The sequence below is a fragment of the Pantherophis guttatus genome, chromosome 2, assembly GCF_059756535.1.
Source record: "Pantherophis guttatus breed Tessera chromosome 2, ASM5975653v1, whole genome shotgun sequence".
NCBI classification, from domain to species: Eukaryota; Metazoa; Chordata; class Lepidosauria; order Squamata; family Colubridae; genus Pantherophis; species Pantherophis guttatus.
Genome location: NC_142064.1, coordinates 123,401,766 through 123,423,832, shown reverse-complemented (window position 1 = coordinate 123,423,832; position 22,067 = coordinate 123,401,766). Strand labels below are relative to the sequence as shown.

At 39.5% G+C, this 22,067-nt stretch overlaps 1 protein-coding gene across 9 annotated transcripts in view; it reads right to left on the bottom strand.

The window, feature by feature from the left end:
- The window catches only part of GMIP (GEM interacting protein), a 74,586-nt gene that overhangs the window by 16,624 nt on the left and 35,895 nt on the right, over positions 1-22,067 (bottom strand). For 7 of the 9 annotated variants that reach the window (XM_087886634.1, XM_034419367.3, XM_034419373.2 and 4 more), the window contains 11 exons: positions 20,060-20,135; positions 18,113-18,176; positions 16,646-16,771; positions 16,264-16,328; positions 13,947-14,057; positions 13,559-13,639; positions 11,321-11,497; positions 7,095-7,232; positions 6,606-6,796; positions 2,987-3,111; positions 1,756-1,842 (listed from right to left, as the gene is read on the bottom strand). In XM_087886634.1, coding sequence (XP_087742760.1) covers positions 1,756-1,842; positions 2,987-3,111; positions 6,606-6,796; positions 7,095-7,232; positions 11,321-11,497; positions 13,559-13,639; positions 13,947-14,057; positions 16,264-16,328; positions 16,646-16,771; positions 18,113-18,176; positions 20,060-20,135 — 1,241 coding nt within the window. The remainder of the gene's footprint in view (positions 1-1,755; positions 1,843-2,986; positions 3,112-6,605; positions 6,797-7,094; positions 7,233-11,320; positions 11,498-13,558; positions 13,640-13,946; positions 14,058-16,263; positions 16,329-16,645; positions 16,772-18,112; positions 18,177-20,059; positions 20,136-22,067) is intronic. The other 2 variants (XM_034419368.3, XM_087886633.1) reach the window with 1 other exon arrangement.

Below are 22,067 nucleotides of genomic sequence, written 5' to 3'. Positions count from 1 at the left end.
CATTTTAAAAAATAAGTTTGAAAATAATAAGGACCAACTGTTGTCTGAGCCCCAGCCTTCCAGAATTGATAGGCAGGTCTGAAATTTTAAGACATTTATTGTAGATAATTTCTCGTAGGAATGGGGATTCTGCAATACCACAATAGCTGTCACAGTGGCTAGGAACAGCTATTTAAAAAAAAAAAAAATCACCAAAGAGCAAACTGGTTTGGAAGCTTCCTGTCCCACCCCAATTTTCTATACCTCTGAAGCTATAACTTGTTTTATTTGCACAGATAGGCACATTTTCAAGCAACCACAAGAGGTAGTCCCCTGACCCTTTTTATTTTTTGAAATGTTCACAGGGCCCATGAGGGACCTCAAAATAACTCTGATAATAAAGATGATGCAAAGGCTGCCCCTTTGTTTTACAGTTGGTCAGTTTCTAATTTCTTTTCTTTTTTTTAATTAAAACATTATTTTTAAAAGGTCAGGACCTTTCTACCAGTACCCTAATACCCACCACATCAGGAACACCAAGTTTATTATAATTTAATTTGCTGCAATCGACATATTTTGTTTTATCACCTGATAACAAGACTTACATCTGTGATTTGATTAGATATAGGCTATGGCTGGGTTCACACATCAGAGAAGCATACTCATAATAATCATGATTACAATAACAATCATGATACATAATGATACCTAATACACAATTTCATAAAGTCCTAATTAAACAAACCACATTATGGCTGCGTGAATACAGCTGCCTAATAGTTCATTCACAGCCCTTCTCCAGCATTCTGGCATTACATTTCCAAAATTTGGTAGCAGCATCTCGGACCACCTGGGAGGATAAGAGGACTCACTAAAGTGGAAACTGGAGCAGGGTTTCAATTCCAGTGGTTTAAAATCCTCACAAGCAGGTTGAAAAAAATCAGCTCTGCCACTTTCTGTGACATCATAAACTCTTCTGGTGACTTTGTATGAAGCCATCCAGCCATTGGTGCAGCAACATTCCCACAAAAGTTCATAATTCTGATCTCTGACTCAGTACAATGCACAAATTCAGTCATTAGTATTGCAGAATTGAAATCTAAGCTCAGGTACAATTTCTGGTTTCTCCTCTCTTTCACTTTAGGATAGCTCCCCCTCTCCCTCTAGTTTTCTGATTAGGTAAACAATTCATCTAGCTGCAACAAGAAGTGTGTCATGTGTCCCTAGATCAGGAATCTCCAAACTTGGCGACTTTAAGACTTGTGGACTTCAACTCCCAGAATTCCCCAGCCAGCCATACTGTCAAGTGTGGGGACCCTTGCCCTAGCCTAGATCATTCACAGGGCTTCCAATACAGAACTGGTATATTCTTTCGCATTAATTTCATGATCTCAGGGCATTTAAAATGATACTGCCACTATATTTTTTTTTAAAAAAAATTCTTTTGTAGGATAAATTTGACTCAAGATGCCTAAAATGATTTTTGTCAGCTTTAATAGAGAAACAAAATTGCAATTTAAAATGTATTTTTAAAAAACAGGATTTATATATATTCATTTAAAAGACAATCGCGTTCTATCTTCAAAATGTCCTATCTATTAAAAAGCAGTATCTGACGAAAACAAGGCTATAGATTAGGAAAAAATGCCACAGTCTGTTTGCAATGTAACTAATTTATAAAGTTTTCAGCTAATATTTTAATAAAGCTTCCCTGTCCCATCTCTTCTTTATGAACTTACTTAATTTTCTAGGCAAAAAGGGAATATATCTTCTCACCTGGGCTAGATGTGGGTGAATCCAAGCACTGGCATTCAGTGCTCCCTCCCAAGCTCTCTGTGTCACTGTAGAAAGATTGGTTGGCACCTGGCAATGGAAGGAAGATGGTTTTGTATATAACTAAAGCTTTCTAGTAAAATATGAGAAGTGGGTTGAGTGGCAAAATATTGGCTCTTGGAAAATGGAGAGGCCTTTGATAATGCAGAAATCTGATCTGAGCAAAAGCAATAACATTTGCCTCAGTTACTGAAGGAGTTATGTGGGGTTATTCTTTTGTTGAGATGTGCTTGCTTTTCCCCCTTTCACTCTCCACTCAAGAACTACACATTAAAGTTACAGTCTTAAACTGCAAAGAAATCCAATCACGGATGGTAGCAAGGATACCCCCAATTTTTTAAAAAAATTCTTTAATCCTGCCTCCTGTGCTTGGAGTGATCACTAGAGTTCTCATTCCAAGCACAAATGACCAGGCTCAAATTAATCTACTTTAGTCAGATTATTCAAAGGTCTAGTTCTCTAAAGAAGGTTCAGTGCTGGGAAGGATGGAAGGAAAGAGAAGAAGAGAATGTCCATCAATAAGGTGGATAAACTCAGTTGCAGTGGTGATGGGTGCACCATTAGAAGACCTGATAAAGCAAGTTAGGGACACACTATGATGGAGAAATATATGTGGTCGTCAGGAGTCGACAATGATTTGATGGCACATCATTCAAGTACAGGTAGTCTTCGACTTACAACCACAACTGAGCCCAAAATTTCTGTTGTGAAGTGAGACATTGGTTAAGTGAGTTTAGCCCCATTTTACGACCTTTCTTGCTACAGTTGTTAAATGAATCGCTGCAGTTATTAGGTTAGTAACATGGTTGTTAAGTGAATCTGGCTTCTCCAGATTGCTTGCCAGAATGTTGCAAAAGGTGATCACATGACCCTGGGACCCTGTAATTGTCCTAAATATGAGTCAGTTGCTGAGTGTCTAAATTTTGATCACGTGGCCATGGGGATGCCACAATGGTTGTTAAGTATGAAAAATTGTCGTGTCACTTTTTTTAGTGCCTTTGTAACTTTGAATGGTCACAAAATGAACTGTTGTAAATTGAGGACTACCTGCAGGGAAGTAATTTTTTGTAACCAGATCTAGACATCATATCTTGATCTAGCCAGACCATGGCAAGGATTATAAAATGACACCAGAGAAGAAGGTAGAAGTGTATTGTAATGGAATTGCCTGTACTTTGCTCACTGCTTGAGGAAGATGGCTTTCCAAAAGTGTCTTCTGATGAGTTGTTGAGGTCAGCAGCTGATGAATAAATTCGAGAACAAGGTGCAATATTTTTTCTTCTACCAGAAGAAGGTGACCTGAAAAAGCAAAGGCCCATCAACTACTATCAACTAGTAGTTGACTACTATTTCCCCAAAAAACTAGTAGTAGTCAACTATTTCCCCAAAAAACAGTTACAGGTAATTGCTTATTAGTAGACATTTGGTTCCAAAAAAGTTTCACAAATGATTGTTGTCTTAAAGAACATTGCCACACCCTAGTACACACTTGTGTTAACAGTAATAGTTAATGATACCCCCAAATTAAATTAAAAACTCAGCAAAAAGCAGAGAAATATTCTAAGTGCATTTTCCAAGAGGCAACTGGACATTCCAAGTACAGTAAGATACATAAATTATATGTTAAATTCCTCATTTGGATCCAGTATTTGCCTCATGCATTTTTTTTCTTTAATCCCACCAATCTTTGCTTTAAAACTGAATATTTTTCTTTCTCACACTTCAATATATGGTGTTACACAATCACTAATCATTTTGTTTAAAACAACATTCAACAAAACCAGAAACTTTATATAACAAAGAATAGTTAGATGCAGTACGAAGTGAATTTTCCTTCATCAAAATTGCTTTGTCTCTTTCTATTGGAATCCTGGAGGTCTATGCATGTGGTTGCTAGTCGTCAACCTGTCCTGATACCTCATAATAAATCAATAATCAGTTGTGACTATAGTGCAACATTCATGAAAGGAAGGAAGCCTCCTCCCTCAACAGCCATACTATTTTGATGCAAAATGGCATCCAGAGCCCCAGATGAAGCCCAAATGTTCTTTGTGCTTGTTTTATTTTAAACACAATACATTTACAAAGGAGGAATAATCATGCCTAGAGGCTTCTATGCACAGCTTTGACTATGTGTCTTAATGCTCACTCTACAGGGGGAATTATATGGAGGGGAAGGGAGTGGTGGGTTGAGAAAGAAGATGGTTCTGTGATAGTTATCTCAATGGGGCTGCACCAGAAGAGAGCACTAAAAGTAACTTACAGCCTGCCAGAGATTTGTGTACTGCAGCATTTCAAGAGAAGTTAATTTCAGGCAAAAAGATTTCTTTTCTTCCTTCCTTTCCGATGGAATGAATGTGCCTATCTTTAAATTAATCCCAGATGTCAGGAATTATACAAAAGTAAATAAGCTCAACCTTTTCATTAAATGGATGATTGTAAATTTTATTGAGGGGAATGTGTGAGGGGGGTTGTTGGTTTGTTTTATTTCCAATGAAATAGTTTTAAATGTCTGTCATTTGATATGTAAATTAAAATGCAATGCTTCAAATTAAGTGGCAAATCTATTTTTGTCTCAAATGAATAAATGGTTTTATCTGTAGGTATCATACAAGTTCACTATAGGTATCACGACATCCTAAAACTTGAGAATCACTAGTGTAGTATGCATGGTTATGTTAAGAATTTATAGTCGTTTTTAATATTACATGGTTTTGATCCTTCAAAGTATTGCACTGGAATCATGCTGGCTTAAGAGGCAGGTAATCTGGGAAGAATGCTTTTTTTTCCCCTTCAAGGTTTTATTACTGGGACAGCATTTCTTAGGGATTGGCCTTCCTGTCTCTTATTGAGACTGGCACTAATTAAGAACTTTCCTCACAAGTTGTTTACAAAGCCCCTTGAATAACCTGCCACCTCCAGTGCCATCCCCTTTTCCCACAATGCTGGCCTTCTCTCATCCCAAGAGTGATTTATGTAACTTTATCTTGCTGATTCTGCTACTGTAAAACACAAAGGACAGTGAACAAAGTCAGAACAATTCATCATTATTCCAGCAGCATTTTCCCTTGTCAAAACAAGGGATGCTGGTGAGGAAAGGCTCAAGTGCAATTCTTCCACTGTCATGTCCTGTGACTGTAGAAGCAGACAGTTGGTAGTTCTTCCCAATGACTTTTTCCCCGAAGTTGCACCCTTATTCCATGAATTCATCTACTGATGAATCATTTTTCAGAGCCCAATTATACAAACTCTCTCTCCCCCCCCCCCAACTATGGCATTTCCATCTACCAAACTTTCCTTCAAACATCCAATTCTTCCCAGATCCTTTGAAAGGACAATAACTACTCCAATTTACATTCTTTGTCCAGATAATTTGTTTTACTATAAATATAATTTTCCCTCTAGAAAAATATCTGAAGTTCAAATTATACTATATAGCACAGAGGACTCAAATCAAACATCTATCTTTCAGGGTTAACTTTAGTACAAGCCTATAATAATCCCACAGAGGTGTTTCATCCTTCAAATAGGACACTTGCTCAGAAAAAAAAAAAATCAAACATGTACTCTGTAGTGCTGTGGGTCTCTCAAAAATTATAGTTAAGAAAAAGAATATTTGGCTCATTAGAAACAGGTGGGATAGATTTGGACTCTTCTGATTTTCAAAAGATTTTTTGGAGACTTCCTTGTGGAGGAAAAACAGAATAACCGAGTTGGGAGGGACCTTGGAGGTCTTCTAGTCCAACCCCCTGCTCAAGCAGGAAACCTTATACCATTCCAGACAAAAGGTTGTTCAATCTCTTCTTAAAAACCTCCAGTATTGGAGCACCCACAACTTCTGGAGGCAAATCATTCCACTGATTAACAGTTCTACTATCAGGAAAGTTGTCCTTGGTTCTAAGTTGGTTCTCTCCTTGATTAGTTTCCATCCATTGCTTCTTGTTTTGTCTTCAATGCTTGTTATTCATTCCCTTGCTTTCCATTTTGTGATGGTTGGAGGAGAGATTTATAACTTCAGGACCTTCTCTTTCTCTCTCTTTCTCCCTCTTTCCTCAGCATGCTGTTCACAATTCCTATCTCTAGGTATTATTTAAAATGTCTTTTCTGCCCCCTGCTGGAAATAGTGCCACATCTTGGTGACCTAGCATTTTTTAAGAATTTACCATAGCTCTTATTTAGATGGAAGCTTTACATTAGTGCATCAGTTTTCAGTCGGACAGTTGAGCTCACCAATGGGATCAAGTATAGTGTAAGGGTGTGAGGGAGTGGCAAACCATTATGGCATTATCACCACATGAATATATGATCAAGACTTTAAGAAGCTTCTTCTAAAATGTGTATGTTGATCAAAGAACTGGGTCTAAAAAGGTTAAGTACAAGAAATAATTGATGCTATTACTAAAATAACTTGGAAGACTTTTTGTTTCTTGTCTCCTGAAAACACTTAATCTGAACTTTCAATATGCCAGTCACTGATAGAGATTACCATCAAAGGAATCCTGCAATATGCATGTTTCGTATGCTAAAACTATAGGCATTTGGGATGGGAAGCCTGTAGCTCTTGGACGTTGTGGAACCTGTAATTTCTAGCATTCTTCACAACTGGCTACAGTGGATAGGACTGCTGAGAGCTACAGTATAATTCATCAACATCTGGAGAGACACATGTTTTCCCATGGCTGCAAATCTTCAGGGCCATGTAATAAGAAATTTTGATCAGGCTGATAAGAGGATGGGAATGTCCATGGATGGATGGGTCAGAGGACAGAAGAAAAAGGGCTATGCTTCCTTACCTGTGCCCTGCTGGTACAAATTCTTCAAATCTGTACACCTCAATGGGAAGCTCTTTTTTTGGCAGTTTTTGAATAAATTCCAGATATTTTTCGCCAATCTTGTAGGGCTTGCAGAATTCAGTCAAGTTCTGGTATCCTACAGGGATCCGTTCTGCTTGAGCTTGCTGGAGCTTGAACATCCTCAAGGACACCTGAAGATATAAAATACAAAATGAATACATTTCCTTGAATTAAGAATTATTGTTCAAATTTGTAGAACCTGTTACAATATTTCCCTACTTACCTTTCAGTAGTAAGAGTCTGAAAATTCAACCAGTCTCCGTTATGAGTGCATTAAATTGACTTAAATAGGCTATTCTGTTCACCCCTATTTAATAACTGTTGAAGTGAGAGAACCTTCCCATTTCTCACCCTGTCTTTGACAAATGAAGTTGGGAAGTGAAGGAGGAAATCAAGAGAAACATCTAATCATAAATCATAAAAACTTACCCTCACCAGCATTTCATCTCCTTGATACATTAGCTTGCGAATGTGAGAGATAATTCTCTCTCTGACTTTTTTCAGTTCGAGACGACGATTGTTGGATTCAGAAACACAGCTTCTATATGTGACTTCTGATTCCTGAACCTGTGTGCATGAAATAAAAACTGATGAAAGCAATGGAAAAGCTGACTTGGTTATACCAATAGTTGAAGTAATTCACAGTGGGGATGTCAGTAAGAACTGATATGGATGCTAGTTATGCACCCAAAATAAGAAGCTTCTATATTGTATAATTTATTTTAGGGAATCAACTGAAAAACCATTTGTGCAATTCATTCTGACATAAAATAAAATTTGCAGTATTTGTGGCAGTTTTCCTGCCTTTGAGTACTTTCTGTCTTATTTCTGAATAGAAAACACTACAGTAGGACTAATCCACTCTGGCATTAAGAATCCCTGTCCTCCGTTTCTTCAAAGATTTGATGATTCACCTCAGTTGTTTCCAGGACTTAGTTACTAGTCTCCATTATCATTACATTCTAATAGCTTCTTCAAGATCATCATAGTGCTTGTTCCTTCAGTCTAAACCATAGGACCAGGGTCAGCAGAATCATATTCTTCCTCAGTGCAGACAAGCATTATATTCCTTACCTGAAGGGGAACAATTTTAGCTCCCAGGAACAAATTTGGATTTGGGAATCACCTGCTAAAAAGTCATTTCCATAACCACCATATTGCTCTTTTCAATCTGTTCATTTCCTCACTATATTCCTCCAGTTTGGGACTATGGAATTGCAGCAAATATATTGAGCCAGAGTCCAAATCTTCTCACTGGTGGACAGCTGAGCAATTGTCCCTTGAACAATTAATCCCAGTGTCTGCAACTATTGCTAAATCATCATCTCCTTCTATTATAAATATAAATCTGTCCCATATGCTTTGGAATTAACAGGCCAAGATAAGATGCAAGATACTGAAAATTAACTTCTAAAGCTTTACTGGTGGCAACAAAGACTGTTACATGTTCCTACATCCACCTCCAATTCAACTATAATTGACTCTTCTCAGGGCACTTATAGAATTAAAGGGTTGGAAGAGACCTGGGAGATCTAGTCCAACCCCCTTGCCATGGGCAGGAATCCTCACAAGCAAATGGCTATTTAGCATTTTTTAAAAACTTCAAATCATGGAGGACTCATGACTCCAAGGAAGCAGGCCGTTCCACTGTTTAATAGCTTTCTCCATCAAGAAATTCTTCTTTATTTCAAGTTTGGTTCTTCTTCTGTAAGGCTTCCACCCAATGCTACTTTTGCTACCCATGGGTGCTATGGAGAATAAATTCACACCCACTTCCTGGGACAGACCTTCAGGTTTTTGGAGACTGCAACCATCTCTCCACTAGACTTCTCTTCTTTAAGAAAAACATACCCAGTTCCTTCAATCACTCTTCATTGGATTTAACCTCCAAGCCACATACTATTCTCATTGTTGTTCTCTACATTCTTTTTAGTCTCTCTCCTTCTTATATTGTAATAACTAGAACTGGACCCAGTATTCTCAGTAGGGTTTGACCAGTGTAGCACAAAATGGAACTATCACTTATGATTGTGACAGCATGCCTCTGTGGATGCAGTCCAAGATTACATTGGCTCTCCTGGCAACTGCAGTACACTGCTGATTGATGCTTAATCTGGATCTACCAGGACACTCAGATCTTTCTCACAAATGTTACAGGTAATCTCCTCGTCTGACCACTTGTTCAGCAACCATTCAAAGTTGCAATAGCATTGAACATATGGACCGCTCCTTCAAGGTCCAGTTGTCCAGCCATCACAGATTGCAATTTGGGTGCTTTACAGCCAGATAACACTTGCGACATTCCATGGTCACATGATCACCATTTGCAATCTTCTTTGACAACTTCTCCCAGGCCAAATCAATGCGGTAGCTGGGAGGGAAGATCACAAGTTGCTCTAGTAATTCCCTCCCTCCTCTAAGAGCAACATTTTTTTTCAGTTGCATGAAATCTGCTCAACTTTCATTCTGTGCTATACAAGACCTGCACAGTATTCTTAAAGACAATTAACATAGTTGTGATGGGCTGTATGCTAAAATAAAGCCAGGTCATGACACACACTTGAAAGTAAATCAGGAAGCCTGTAATTGCAGAGTATGTCTGGCAAGAACAAAGAATATTTATCTACAGGAAATATGCATGTGTAAATCTTGTAACAATTCTGGGTAGAATTAGAAAACTGATAAAAATAACAACAGTTAGACAATTTGCAGGCCTCAGCTAAAAATTAGGAATACAGATGGCCTGCAGCCAATTAAATGTGTATTAGATAACTCCTGGGGCATTCATTAGCCAAGGCTTAGGAATAGGGACAGCTAGAGACCAATAGAACAAATTGTAGAATTATTACTAAAATGTTTATTAGATGATATTTCTTATTATCTCACATTGTCCCGCCTTCTCTCTTAGCGAAAATTTATAATGTTTTCTTAATCCTTTGTTCTAGCTTCTTGGCATTTTGGCCAGGAGCCCTTTTCCTTGGAGTACTCTAATAAAAAGCAAACAGAAAACTTGCATCTCGTATCTGGCGTCCATCATTGGCTTCGGCACCAGGCTCAGACCCAAATTGGGGAAAATAATCGGGGGGGGGGATATTTTGTGTGATTTAATGAGCCAGCTCCATTACTAATAATATGAAATATTCTCTATGAGTTAGTAATCTTCTCAGATGCTTTGGGGGAAATTCAATGATCAATCTCCTCATATCATGCCATAATCAACAGTGTCTTTTCTTCTTCACCTAAGCCACTTCCTTTTGTCACCATTCATGATCTTGCCAAGATCTGCTTCCTTGGCAGTCTTGGCAACCTTGACAACTTGATTTGTTCCACATTACACCTCATTCAGGGAACTATCACTGGTTTTTAAGCCACACAAGTTTATTGTCCCTCCATTAGAGAAAAGTCTAGAATCCAGAGTTTGATTCCTTCCAACTTTCCTTTGATCACATACATTTCCCCCAGCATCCAAAAAAACATCAACAAGAAAAATGTTCACCACAAAGTAAATGATGTGCTAGCTAAACAAACAAACAGCTTGATCTCACATAATGTGGATTTCATTGTTTTCTACTGGATTAAAAGCAGCATGTTCTCTTTCTTGAAAGTATACCTTGTGAGCAATTCAGTGCTTTGTCTACCATTTATTTATTTAACTATTCTAATAGCTCATCCAACGCAAAAGACTCTGAGCAGGTTACAACACATTCACATTATAAAAACAACAATAAAAAGAAAATCAATGTTGCTAAAAACAACTGTAATTGGAAAGTAATCCTAAAATGGGTGCCAATAAAACTTGAGCTGGGGTTTGAAAACCCAGTAAAATAAAAAACTGATTTAAAAAGGAGCTTTACAGACCTCTAGGAATGAAGAGAAATGTTTGCTATCAAAGGATTAGAAAGGGCTCTATAGAGGCCCCAAATCCATTTGAATTCCCAAATGGCCATTCACAATTACTAATTAAGTGGCCAGTTCCTTTCACATCAATTTTAACAGGTTCATAAGTGGGGAGAAACTTCAGTGAAGGAGGCAAAATACTGCTCTGATAGTATCTATGGAGACTTTCAGTCATCCAGGTCATGGTTGTCTCAAAGGTGCTTTTTCAAAACACAACTGGACTATGTTTTTTCCTTTTCTAGAAGAAGATATTTCACTTCTCATCCAAGAGGTTTCATCTGTTCTGAACCAATGAAACCTCCTGGATGAGAAGCAAAACATTTTCTTCCTCAATGAAAAAACAGTCCAGTTGCCTTTTGAAAAAGCACCTTTCAGACTACTGGCCTGACAAAACTGTGGCAGGTCAAATGACTTGAGCAGTATCTGCGGAAGTCAAGAATCAGAACAATTAATGGTATGACTCTTTATGTTCAGGAGCTGTCATTTTTTATTTCATCTCAAAAATCACTTCTGATGAGTTAACAAACTTTTACTACATGCCACTTTCCCATATCTGTACCTGTGGCATCCAGATAAATATGTGGTCAGCAATAGCAAAAGTCCATAGCAAGCTTACAAAAAACTGTAATTCATTTCTGTGTCTTCCCCATACATTTCTATATCATTTCCTTGCTGTCACGAGGACCTGAATTCTCAAACTCAACAGAGACCAGATTGAAGAGGCAAAGCATTTAACTTTTAAGTCCCAAGACCAATACCTTTGACTGAGCCTCATCTCGATAACGCCGCCGTTTTTCCAATTGCTTGTTTCCACTACTTGTGATAGCCTGGAACTCTTCTTCTGCTTTGGCACTTTGCACTTTGGCTTTTTCCAAATCCTCACAGCGCTGGAGGTAATGGAGGCGAGATTTGCGCATCGAAGACAAGGAATCATTCTGCAATTAGAGGAGGCAAACTGTTGTTGGGCAGTAGCTCTACTGTAGGCTTTGTTTTTTAATGGCTTTTTGAATGTATTTGTATTATTTGTATTACAGGTAGTCTTACAGCAGTTCATTTAGTGACCATTCAAAGTTACAATGCCACTGAAAAAAGTGACATGATTGTTTTTTCACATTTACGACCATTGCAGCATACCCATGGTTCCCATCCAGTTTTATGTCACATGGCCATCTGCAGCTGGCATAAATTTCTCCAAAAAAAACCTAAAGGGTAGTCTTTCCCAGCACTCAGTAATAATGTTAATAATAAATGCCCTAAGTTATTCTATTTTTTGAGGCTTAAAGAGTAATTCTTGTAGCACAGGGGTGCTTAGATCTGGCCTGCGGGGCCACCCTGGACACAGTGGGGGACTGGCCCACGGTGCCTCTGCCAGGGAAAACGGAGCTCGGGGGGGGGTGTCACACATGAGACATGAGTGACATCGAGCTGGCCACGCCCACCATAGCCTTCTGATAACCCTGATGCAGCCCTCAATGAAATCAAGTTTGAAGCCCCTTTTGTAGCAAGATCCAGTCTGGTTCTGGTGACCGACCCAGATTGGATCCTGCAACAATATCCTGGGACACGTGCATTCACCTTCATTAGTCACTAATTTTTGTAGCCCAACCTTCCAAATGCAGCTTAAAAATAATCACAATCCTGAATTGCTTTTAAATGATGATGGAGCACCAGATTTTGCTATGTTGTCAGAGATGGAGGTTGTTTATCTATCTCTGTACTTACTTTCAAAGCATTACAGAATCTTAACCAGCTATGATACATGTGCTCACACAGGACGACAACTGAATATTTTGACATCTAGAAATCACAAGCGACTTCTTTGCAAGATACAGATAATCCTTGACTTACGACGGTTCATTTAGTGACTGTTCAAAGTTACAACAGCACGAAAAAAGTGACTTATGACTGTTTTTCACTCATGACCATTGCAGCATCTCCATAGTCACATGATCAAAATTCAAATGCTTGGCAACTGACTCATATTTATGACTGTTACATGATCACCTTTAGAGACCTTCTGACAAGCAAAGTCAATGGGAAGCCAGATTCACTTAACAACCGTATTACTAACTTAACCACTGCAGTGATTCACTTAACAACTGTGACAAGAAAGATCATAAAATGGGGCAAAACTCGCTTAAGAAATGCCTCACTTATCAATAGAAATTTGGGGCTCAATTATGGTCATAAGTCAAGGACTACCTGTATTCTAAGTGGACTTCAAAATACAAATGAGTTTGTTAAAAAAGAGTAGTTTCCTCATTTTGGGCGTCATACCTGATTCAGCCTCCCAATGTCAATCTATGCTTGATCCTTTTTCATTTTTAAAATCATGTTTAATATTTTTAGAAACCATAAATTTGCAGATCTTGACAAACCCATACAAGAGAATTGCAGTTTAGCAAACAAAAAACTAAAACAAGTATCTAAATCAACTTTTGTCAATCATGTAAGTTTCTTTACATTAGCTGTCATAACCTAGATATGAACATTGATGTAAAAGCCATATTCTAACCTAGATTTGGAAAGTTCATTTTGGCATCAGCCACTTACACTTGCCATGGATGGATAAGTAGAATTTGGTAGTTTATCATCTATGTGTTTTCATCTATACCTTCATAAGTAGAAGGAAAAGTAAAATTTATTTATGAAGTAATGTTCCTGAGAACAGACTCCTTGGAAAAATAATAGAGCACTTTCTTTCAATGTGAAGATCTGGTCTACTCAGGTTATAAGAAATATGATTTAGCATGCAAGACATTGATGTGATCCTTTGTCCATTCTTCTCCATCCTGGTACTTTCTAGGATAAAAACTCCCAGTCTCCCTAAAGAAGGTTTTCCTAATCTATCTCCCAACCTGAACTTCCAGTGTCCAGAAATTTATTTAAAATCCTGAATGTATAGCAGCATTTATAGCACTTTCACACCTTTGGCCCATGCATATCCGTCAAAAGACCAACCCTGATTGCAACCTCATCCCCTCATCTGTTCTTACCATCCTTTTCTGTTCTTTCTGCCACTGATCTTTGAATTCCTTCCGCCATTTCTCAATTTCATTCCTTTTGGCCCAAAGAGGCTACAACAGAAAGAGGACCGTTAGGGGGTAGATAGCAGGAGAGAATGTAGTATTAAGCAGGAATTAAAAAACAAAACAAAACACCACCATATGCTGAATTAACATGGGTGCTTGAAGAAAATTGATCAAACCAATGCCCTCAGTTTTAACATTACATTTCTATTTCCCAGCCCCATCTTCTTCAAATGCAGTTGTTCCAGCCACAATCTCTTTAGGAGCAAGATTCTAGTCTCATAGACTCAAGGGGCATTTGAAATTGTTGCTCTTGCATAGGGGTGCTTTTATCTAAATCAGAAAAATGATGTACCTCATAATATTCTTTCATATGCAACGTTCCAGCTGTTTCAATGGCTACGTTCCCTGCCTTTATGTCATGCTCCATGACCATGGTATAGAGGCCCTGGAGAGGCATACCATTCTGGGGAGACAAAAGTATCGATTAACATGCTAGAACAGTCACGTTCTAGCTGACAGGAGGTAGTCATTCCCAGCTTCTCTGTCAGATCCAGCATTCAAAGTAATAACACACATCCCTTTTCATTTTTTATAGTATAGTGCTTTCATTCTGCACTCAATGCCATTGCCACAGTACCAGGCTTCACACCTGGGATTAGTATAGATTAGAATTCATATTGGAGACAAGAACGAAGACACACACACACACACACACACACACACACACACACACACACAATAGCTACTTCTCACTGCAGTACAAAGGTGAAAGGAACATGTACACATTCTCAATAGTTTAAACTTGAGGCTTTTGATCCTTGGCATGAGTCTTGGGTAATGTTGTGGCCTGCCAGCAGCCTGCGGAACTGGCAGCAGAGCGATGAGGCTGAGGAAGAACATGGGCCAATCCTGGAGGCTGGGGAAGGCCCAGATGAGGGGTCTGCATCAGAGGCAAAGATGGGGCCAAGGCCATTGGGGAGTGAGGTGCGGACTCCAGAGCCTCCAGAGGAACAGGAGGAGCCTGTTCCTAATGCATGCATGAGAAGAGCTGTCAGAAGGCAAGAGCAGCTCAAGCAAAGAGGACAACTCGGGAGTAGGGCCAAGAGATTATTGGCCCCTCCCATAAGGCTTAAAACAGGCCAGCAATGGCGTTTGGGCTTTGTTGGAAAACAACGTTGGTAGCTTCGTCTTCTTCGTCTACGTCTTGTATTTATTTTTGTATCTGTGACTTCTGAACGTTTGCCTAGAAAGGCCTTTAGCAGTTTGCCTAATTGGACCAAGATTTGCGATAGGACTGAGGAATTTGTGTTGGGAGGAATTTGCTTTAATTTAGTTGAACGACGCTGGGAATGAAGTAATTCTCAGCTGTTCGAATAAAGTTTGTTTGTTTTTTCACTGACTGATTTTCCTACTACTTACTTGGGCCTGGGTCACAAGAGGTAGTTGAGGCATGTTTCCATAGCAGTCTTTTGTTAGCCTGGGAAACTCACTAGGCCAGAGTTCTCCAACTTTTCTGGCTTTGCGGACTGGCGGGAGGGAGGAGAGTGGATGGTTCTGCGTGAGCAGCAGGCAAGCACAAATGTGTGCACAGATCCATTTGCACAAGCGGTGCGCATGCATACCCGCCATTCATGCAAATAGAGTGTGTGTGCATGCGCTCTCCCGCTGCTTCGGGCAGTCCAGTTTTGAACAGCTCATGGTTCAGTAGAGAGCCATGGCCTGGGCATTGGGGACCCCTGCATTAGACTCAGTGCTTATGCATAAAACATAGCTTATTCTGATATCTTAATATGCGGAACAAGAATATCTTGATTAAAATTTCTGTGTATCACTAACACTGGTGCTTCCAAGAGATTGAATTTCTTTTGTTAAGACTACCAACCACATAACAATGGTTGACAGCAACTGCCATATAACGAAGTAAACCTGACAGTATGAAGTTTTATGAAACCTGGACCACTTCCAAACTACCCAATGTTTGTAAAGTCGAGGAGTATTGATCTCTTTGGGAAACTGTGATAGAACATGGTTGAATGTTACTTAGCTTTCTTAGTTTCATGAGTTAAACTCTTACTGTTAAATGTAAATAATACTTAAAACATCATTGGTATAAGGATTTTGCTTTATCAAGAGCACATACATTTATTTAAAATATTTCATCCAATGTTTTGGTCACATGTTGTCTTTTTATGAGGGTAAAGTGTGTTTTGCCCCAACAACTACAATGGGACATTTTAATGCATGCTATTTCAGTGGTGGGTTGCCCCCGGTTCAGACCGGTTCTATAGAACCAGTAGTATAACCAGTGGGAGGCTCCGCCCACCGACCCAACGTCATCAGAACACTTCTGCGCATGCAGAAGCTTCTGCACATGAGCAGAATAGTGCGACCCTGTTGCGAACCGGTAGTAAAGGTAAGTAGAACCCACCCCTGTGCTATTTCTATATAAATGTTGCCTATGCTTCTGTGATTAGGGATAAATTCATTGTTAAGATTGTTATTAAAGTGGAGCCTGAAAATGAGATGTCTACATTCTTGCCCATAAATATAAAGGATGATTTAAAAAGAAAATGTTTGTGTTTGCGTACAAACTCTATGACATTTGCACGAAAGTAACTTGATATGGATTGCAAAATGAACACACAGAAGACAAAACCTGGAACCATTACCTGAGAAAAAACGATATTTCTTCCAGCTTCGGCTATCTTCAGAATGTTCTTTGCAAATTCAATTTCTGCAAATAACCAACACATGAGGGGATTGAATCTCCATCAGAAATCCATGATAAGAGCAGGAAGCTTATTTCTGCTGAGCTGGATAAAACCTCAAAATTTTGGAAATCTTTGTGGCTAAGTTTGTAAGTAGTGCACCCACTCTAATGCAAAATTCTGCTTCCTTAATCTCATGATGGCCTGGGGGACAGTCCCATTACTGAAGAAATCTGGAATTATATTATCTGAATAGGTAATCTATGAGGGGAAGAATGACGGGGTCAAAGTCATCTGCCAAGTTTCTATAAAGCATAGATGTTGACAAAAAAAATATACTTACCATAAGTAATACGTTTGTCTATCCAGTTCAAGAGCTCCTTGATGTATTTGCACCACATTTTGGCATACCTTAGGGCTGCTTCTACACCACCTTCACATTTGATCAGCATCTCATCAGCTTCTTCAACTGAGAAAATTAACAGGTTGATTTTAGAACAGAGCCAATGAAATCAGTATTTTCATTAACAAAGGGCTGGCCTATTAACAGTTTCAGAATTTCTTATTGCCCAAACAGAAAACCTGTGCCCTTCTAGCTGTTGCTGAACTATAACTTGCAAATCTCTCACCATTACATATATTGGCTGAAGCTGTTTACTGCAGTTCAGCAGTCTCTGGAAGGCCAAAGATCTCACAATCTGTGTAAGTTTCTTGTGTCAGGGATATTCAAGACAAACATATTTGAATCCTAGACATGAACGCAGAACTACTCTGGGTAGATTCACACACTGAAGCAAGCCTTCATATGGTTTACATGATTTAGCATCTGTGAACACATTTGTTATGGTTTGTAAACTAGTTTATGTCTTAATACACTGTGTAAACCCAGACAATGCTTTTATGGAAAACTGTAAGCCTTCTGGGGTTAACTGTAAGCTTTCTATAGCAACCTTTCTCTGCCCTCATTTTCCTCAGAGACTCATTACTTCCCCTTTCCATCTTTGTAATTTCTTCTATTTTACATGGTCAATGTGACAATACACCTCCATCCTTTTCCACTGCTTGATCTTGCTTTCCTCTCCATCAATCCTTTTATTTCTAGAAGCCTTGTTATCTTCTGCACAGGCCTCCTGATCTGTATAAATTATAACTGCCATCAATTCACCGCTCCAAAATACAGTTTCTTCCTGCCTTTCAATCTGGCTTTCTAGCTGAAAAATCTTGTCTGAACCTAATATGTGACTGAAACAGAGACAATTCATAATGAAAGCCTCCTTTGCAAACACTCTTCTTGGCCCTGATCAGAAGTTCTAATTTGGTCCCCAACTTGGTGCTTTGGGGAGATATATAAGACTACACTTTTAGTAACCACAGAAAAAAACAGAATTATCCTAATGTAAATAATTTATTTACAAATCATATTCACAAAAGCTGCCCAACTCATAACAACTCTGGACGAGCAGGCTGCCATTTTGTAGTAGGCTATTGGTAAAAATAGTATACAGCTTTATTTTTTAAATGACAATCAAGATACTTTATAATTTCTTTGACAACATCTTTAGTCATCAAACTAAGACCTGTTGCTGATCAGACTAAAGCTTCGATTACTCCAGTCTCTAGCTTTCCAAAATAGTTAGTCAATATGTGACCTGGAATCCAAATATAGGATTTGAGGGCAATGGACTGTAACACTTTTATTCCACCATCTTCATTGCAAAGTACTAGCAAAAACCAATACATGGTTTTTGAAATGAAATCATGGAAATCAAAATTCATGCCAAATATTTCAATTAAATTCTTCCATAGATACCTGACATATTTCCTGGATCTGCTGCTTCCAAATTTCTTTCATATTTACAGAAAAGTTCATCTGTCTGCAAAATAAAAATATGTTGATTTTTTATAGCAAGAAAGGTCCCAAATGAAACACACTTTCGATAGACGATATGACTGAGTATGTATTAATTAGATAAATAAATAAAATGATATTCTTCCCATCTAATCCCAATCAAATTAGTCACATAAATCTCCCATTTTATATTTTAGGCATTTTATGGAATTCTGGATAATAACTAATTTTTCCTGCTTAATTAATCATATTCCCAAAGTTTGAATATATGAGCGAGTCATGTTATTACAGGCCAAATGCCAACTCAGTATATCAATATGAAAACACTATTCCAGATGTGCAATTTATAAATTATTCTGCTTCTCCTTCCGACCAACTTGGATGATGTTTTTTAAAATAACTGACCCAATCTTGATCAGTCATTGATAGAATTCCAGGGAGAAGATTTTCGTATCCTAGGTGGAGGGTGAAAAATACTTAACTTTTGTGACTTATTAGTCCGAAAGCATTTTATGGGCTTTTAAAGTTAAAAAAAAGCAAATCAACATATTTTAAATAAAATGAATCTGTATGTACTAGCCACCAATGAGGATGATACATTTTGAAGTACCCCATGTTATCAGCCTTCCCATTTGACAGCCCTTCTATGCATTTTGTTCATTGTCTGAAAATATGCTTAACGTATTTGCTTGGTCCATGCACTTGGAAATCCACAGGTGCTTGGATTGCATTCAGCCAATCACTGCTCAGTCTGAGCAAGCTAACGGCTGAGCAGAAAATGATGACCAACTAGAGCTCTTTTTGTTTTATGGTTGACTACAGGTAGTCCTCGACTTACGACCACAATTGAGCCCAAAATTTCTGTTGCTAAGTAAGACATTTGTTAAGTGAGTTTTGCCCATTTCACAACTTTTCTTGCCACAGATGTTAAGCGAATCACTGCAGTTGATAAATTAGTAATCGTTAAATGAATTGTAATCGTTAAAGTAATTGTTAAATGAATCTGGCTTCCCTATTGACTTTGCTTGTCAGAATGTCACAAAAGATGATCATGTGCTCCTGGGACACTGCAACTATCATAAATATTAATTAGTTGTCAAGCATCTGAATGTAAATCACATGACCAAAGGGAAGCTGCAATGGTCATAAGTGTGAAAAATGGTCATAAATCACTTTTTTTCAGTTGTAATTTTGAACGATCACTAAATGAACTGTTACAAGTTGAGGACTACCTGTACTCACAAGCACAGGAATGAACTCACTGGACCAGGGGTGTCAAACTTGGCAGCCCATGGGCCGGATGCGTCACATGCAGGCCACGCCCATCCCAGCTCTGTGAATGGGAAAAATGTTGCAAAATGTCATGTGACGGCAACTTGACGCAGCAAGTATGACACCCGTGCACCTGTGCACTAGACTAATTCAAAAGCAATTTGAAAAAAAAGAGGGAAAGTGTATCTGACCATTTCTAATTCTACAAATAAGAAAGCTACTGAGGTTACATATGTGTTCCATCCCTTAGGTACTGGTAGAAAAAAAAAGAAAGGAAGTCATATGATCATTCATAATTTAGGATCTGAATCTTTTCTGATTGCTAGCAAAATCAAAACGTCATGATATAAATGAGAAAGAAAGAAAGAAAGAAAGAAAGAAAGAAAGAAAGAAAGAAAGAAGGAAGGAAAAGAGAAAGAGAGGGAGGGAAAGAGGGAGGAAGGAAAAACAGAGAGAGACAGACATGCAAAAATACTATGCAGTGCCCAACTTTTCCATCTTCTATCAACTAAGGACTCCCAAGAGCAGTTGAATACTTCCAGATTTCATCACTTCAATACATAAATACATGTGACACAGTCCTATTAGCATATTGTTAATATTATTAGTCAGAATTAAGATAACTTTTATTTCTACCTGTACTATTTCAGGCTGTGGGTTGGAAGATTCATTCGTGTTGTCATCAGCATCATCACTAAACATTTCAATTGCCCTAGAAATTGGAAAAAATCAATAGGACAAATTACTTAAAAGGCAAAATGCACTGTTCTTCATTAGTACAAAACAGCACTGAATGGCTCATACCATTGTGCAAAGCTGGGAGACAGAATTGAGCCCTAATATAGGACAGCAAGTCCTTCTCTACTTATTATTATATTTATTATCATCTAGGATTCTTTTCATCTCAATTCACCTCAGCCACAGCACCATATATGTTACCGTTGAGGCTTTTCTGTAGGACATCATGTTTTGCAATGGATAGCGAGCCTCTGAACATATATTGACACAACTCATTCCAGTTCAGGTACCTCTTTGCTTGTGGGAATTAGGTTTAGCTTGAGCAGTTTGGTTTGGACTTTCATTTTCTTTTTCCAGCTTGTCTTAGGGATGTAGTCCTGATGGTGGTTGTCAGCATTTCAGTGTGTTTGGGGAACATGGTTTGTTCCAGTTGGTTCTTCAGGTTATCTAGGCAACGTTGGTATTTATTTAATCAGAGGTGAGCATTCATGATCATTCTCCTCCTCCTCCTCCGCCTCAACTATGACATAGATGATGCTAATCAGTTATTCTTGGTAGCCTTAGAAGCAGCATTTTCTAAGGGCTTTCCATAGAGACCCAAGAAAACATAAGGCATACAATTGTACCACAAACCAGAATAATACAGAATCTGAACCAACTCAAAGCAGAGGACAGAACCTAAAGCTATCATTATCCTCCCAGCAGAAAAAAGCCACACTACAGGTATCCTCATTTGCGATCTTATTCAGGAGGGGGGAGCGGACCTGGCAGGTATTACGGAGACCTGGTTGGGCCATGAGGGGGGGGGGTTTCCCCTCGTGGATATGTGCCCACCAGGTTTCTGAGCATTCCATCAGCCGAGAGCTCAGGGCAGGGGCGGGGGGGTGGCGGTTATTATAAAGGAAAGTCTTGATCCGAGGGAGACCACTGTTCCACAGATAGCCGGATGTGAGTCCCTTTTTGTGAAGTGGGGTCGTGGAGTACAGATGGGCTTGTTGATCACGTACCTGGCTCCTTGCCGCGTGGCAATGGCCCTGCTCGAGCTGCTCAACGTCATAGCTGAGGTGGCGGTTGGTACCCCCAGACTTCTAGTCATGGGGGATTTCAACCTGCCATCTGTCGACGAAACGTCTGAGGTGGCTCGAGAGTTCATGGCTTCCATGACGGCCATGGACCTTACTCAGTTAATTCATGACCCCACTCACATGGGTGGACACACTCTGGACTTAGTTTTTGTCTCTGGTCAGTGGTCAAGTGGCCTTGATACAGGGGATATAGTCATCGAACCCTTGTCATGGTCTGACCACTCGCTCCTTCGACTGGACTTTCTAACCGCTGCACCCCGCCGCAGGGAGGCGGGACCGACCAGGTGGTTCCGCCCCAGGCACCTGATGGACCCTGATAGGTTCCAGATGGAGCTTGGGCCATTTTCTGAGACTCTGACTCATGACTCGGCTGAGGACCTGGTGGCCGCCTGGGATAATGCGGCTGCCGGGGCCTTGGACCGTGTCGTGCCTTTGCGGCCTCTGACCCGGCACCGAACTCACCTAGCTCCTTGGTTCTCCGAGGAGCTCAGGGAGATGAAGCGCCGAAAAGATGCCTGGAGAGTAGTTGGAGGACCAGCCACTCCAAATCCGACCGAACACTGGTGAGGTCTCATATTAAGACCTACCTAGTGGCGATAAAAGCAGCGAAATCTAGCTATTTTGCCGCTCTTATCGCGTCATCAGATAATCGCCCGGCCGCCCTGTTTAGGGTGACCCGCTCCCTCCTCCATCTGGAAGCGCGGGATGACCCCTTGCAGGGCCGAGCTGAGGAATTTGTGCAGTATCTGTATGACAAAATCGCTCAGATTCGGGAAGGGCTGGCCTCTGACTGGGTATGTCCGGACGGGATGACTGAGGCA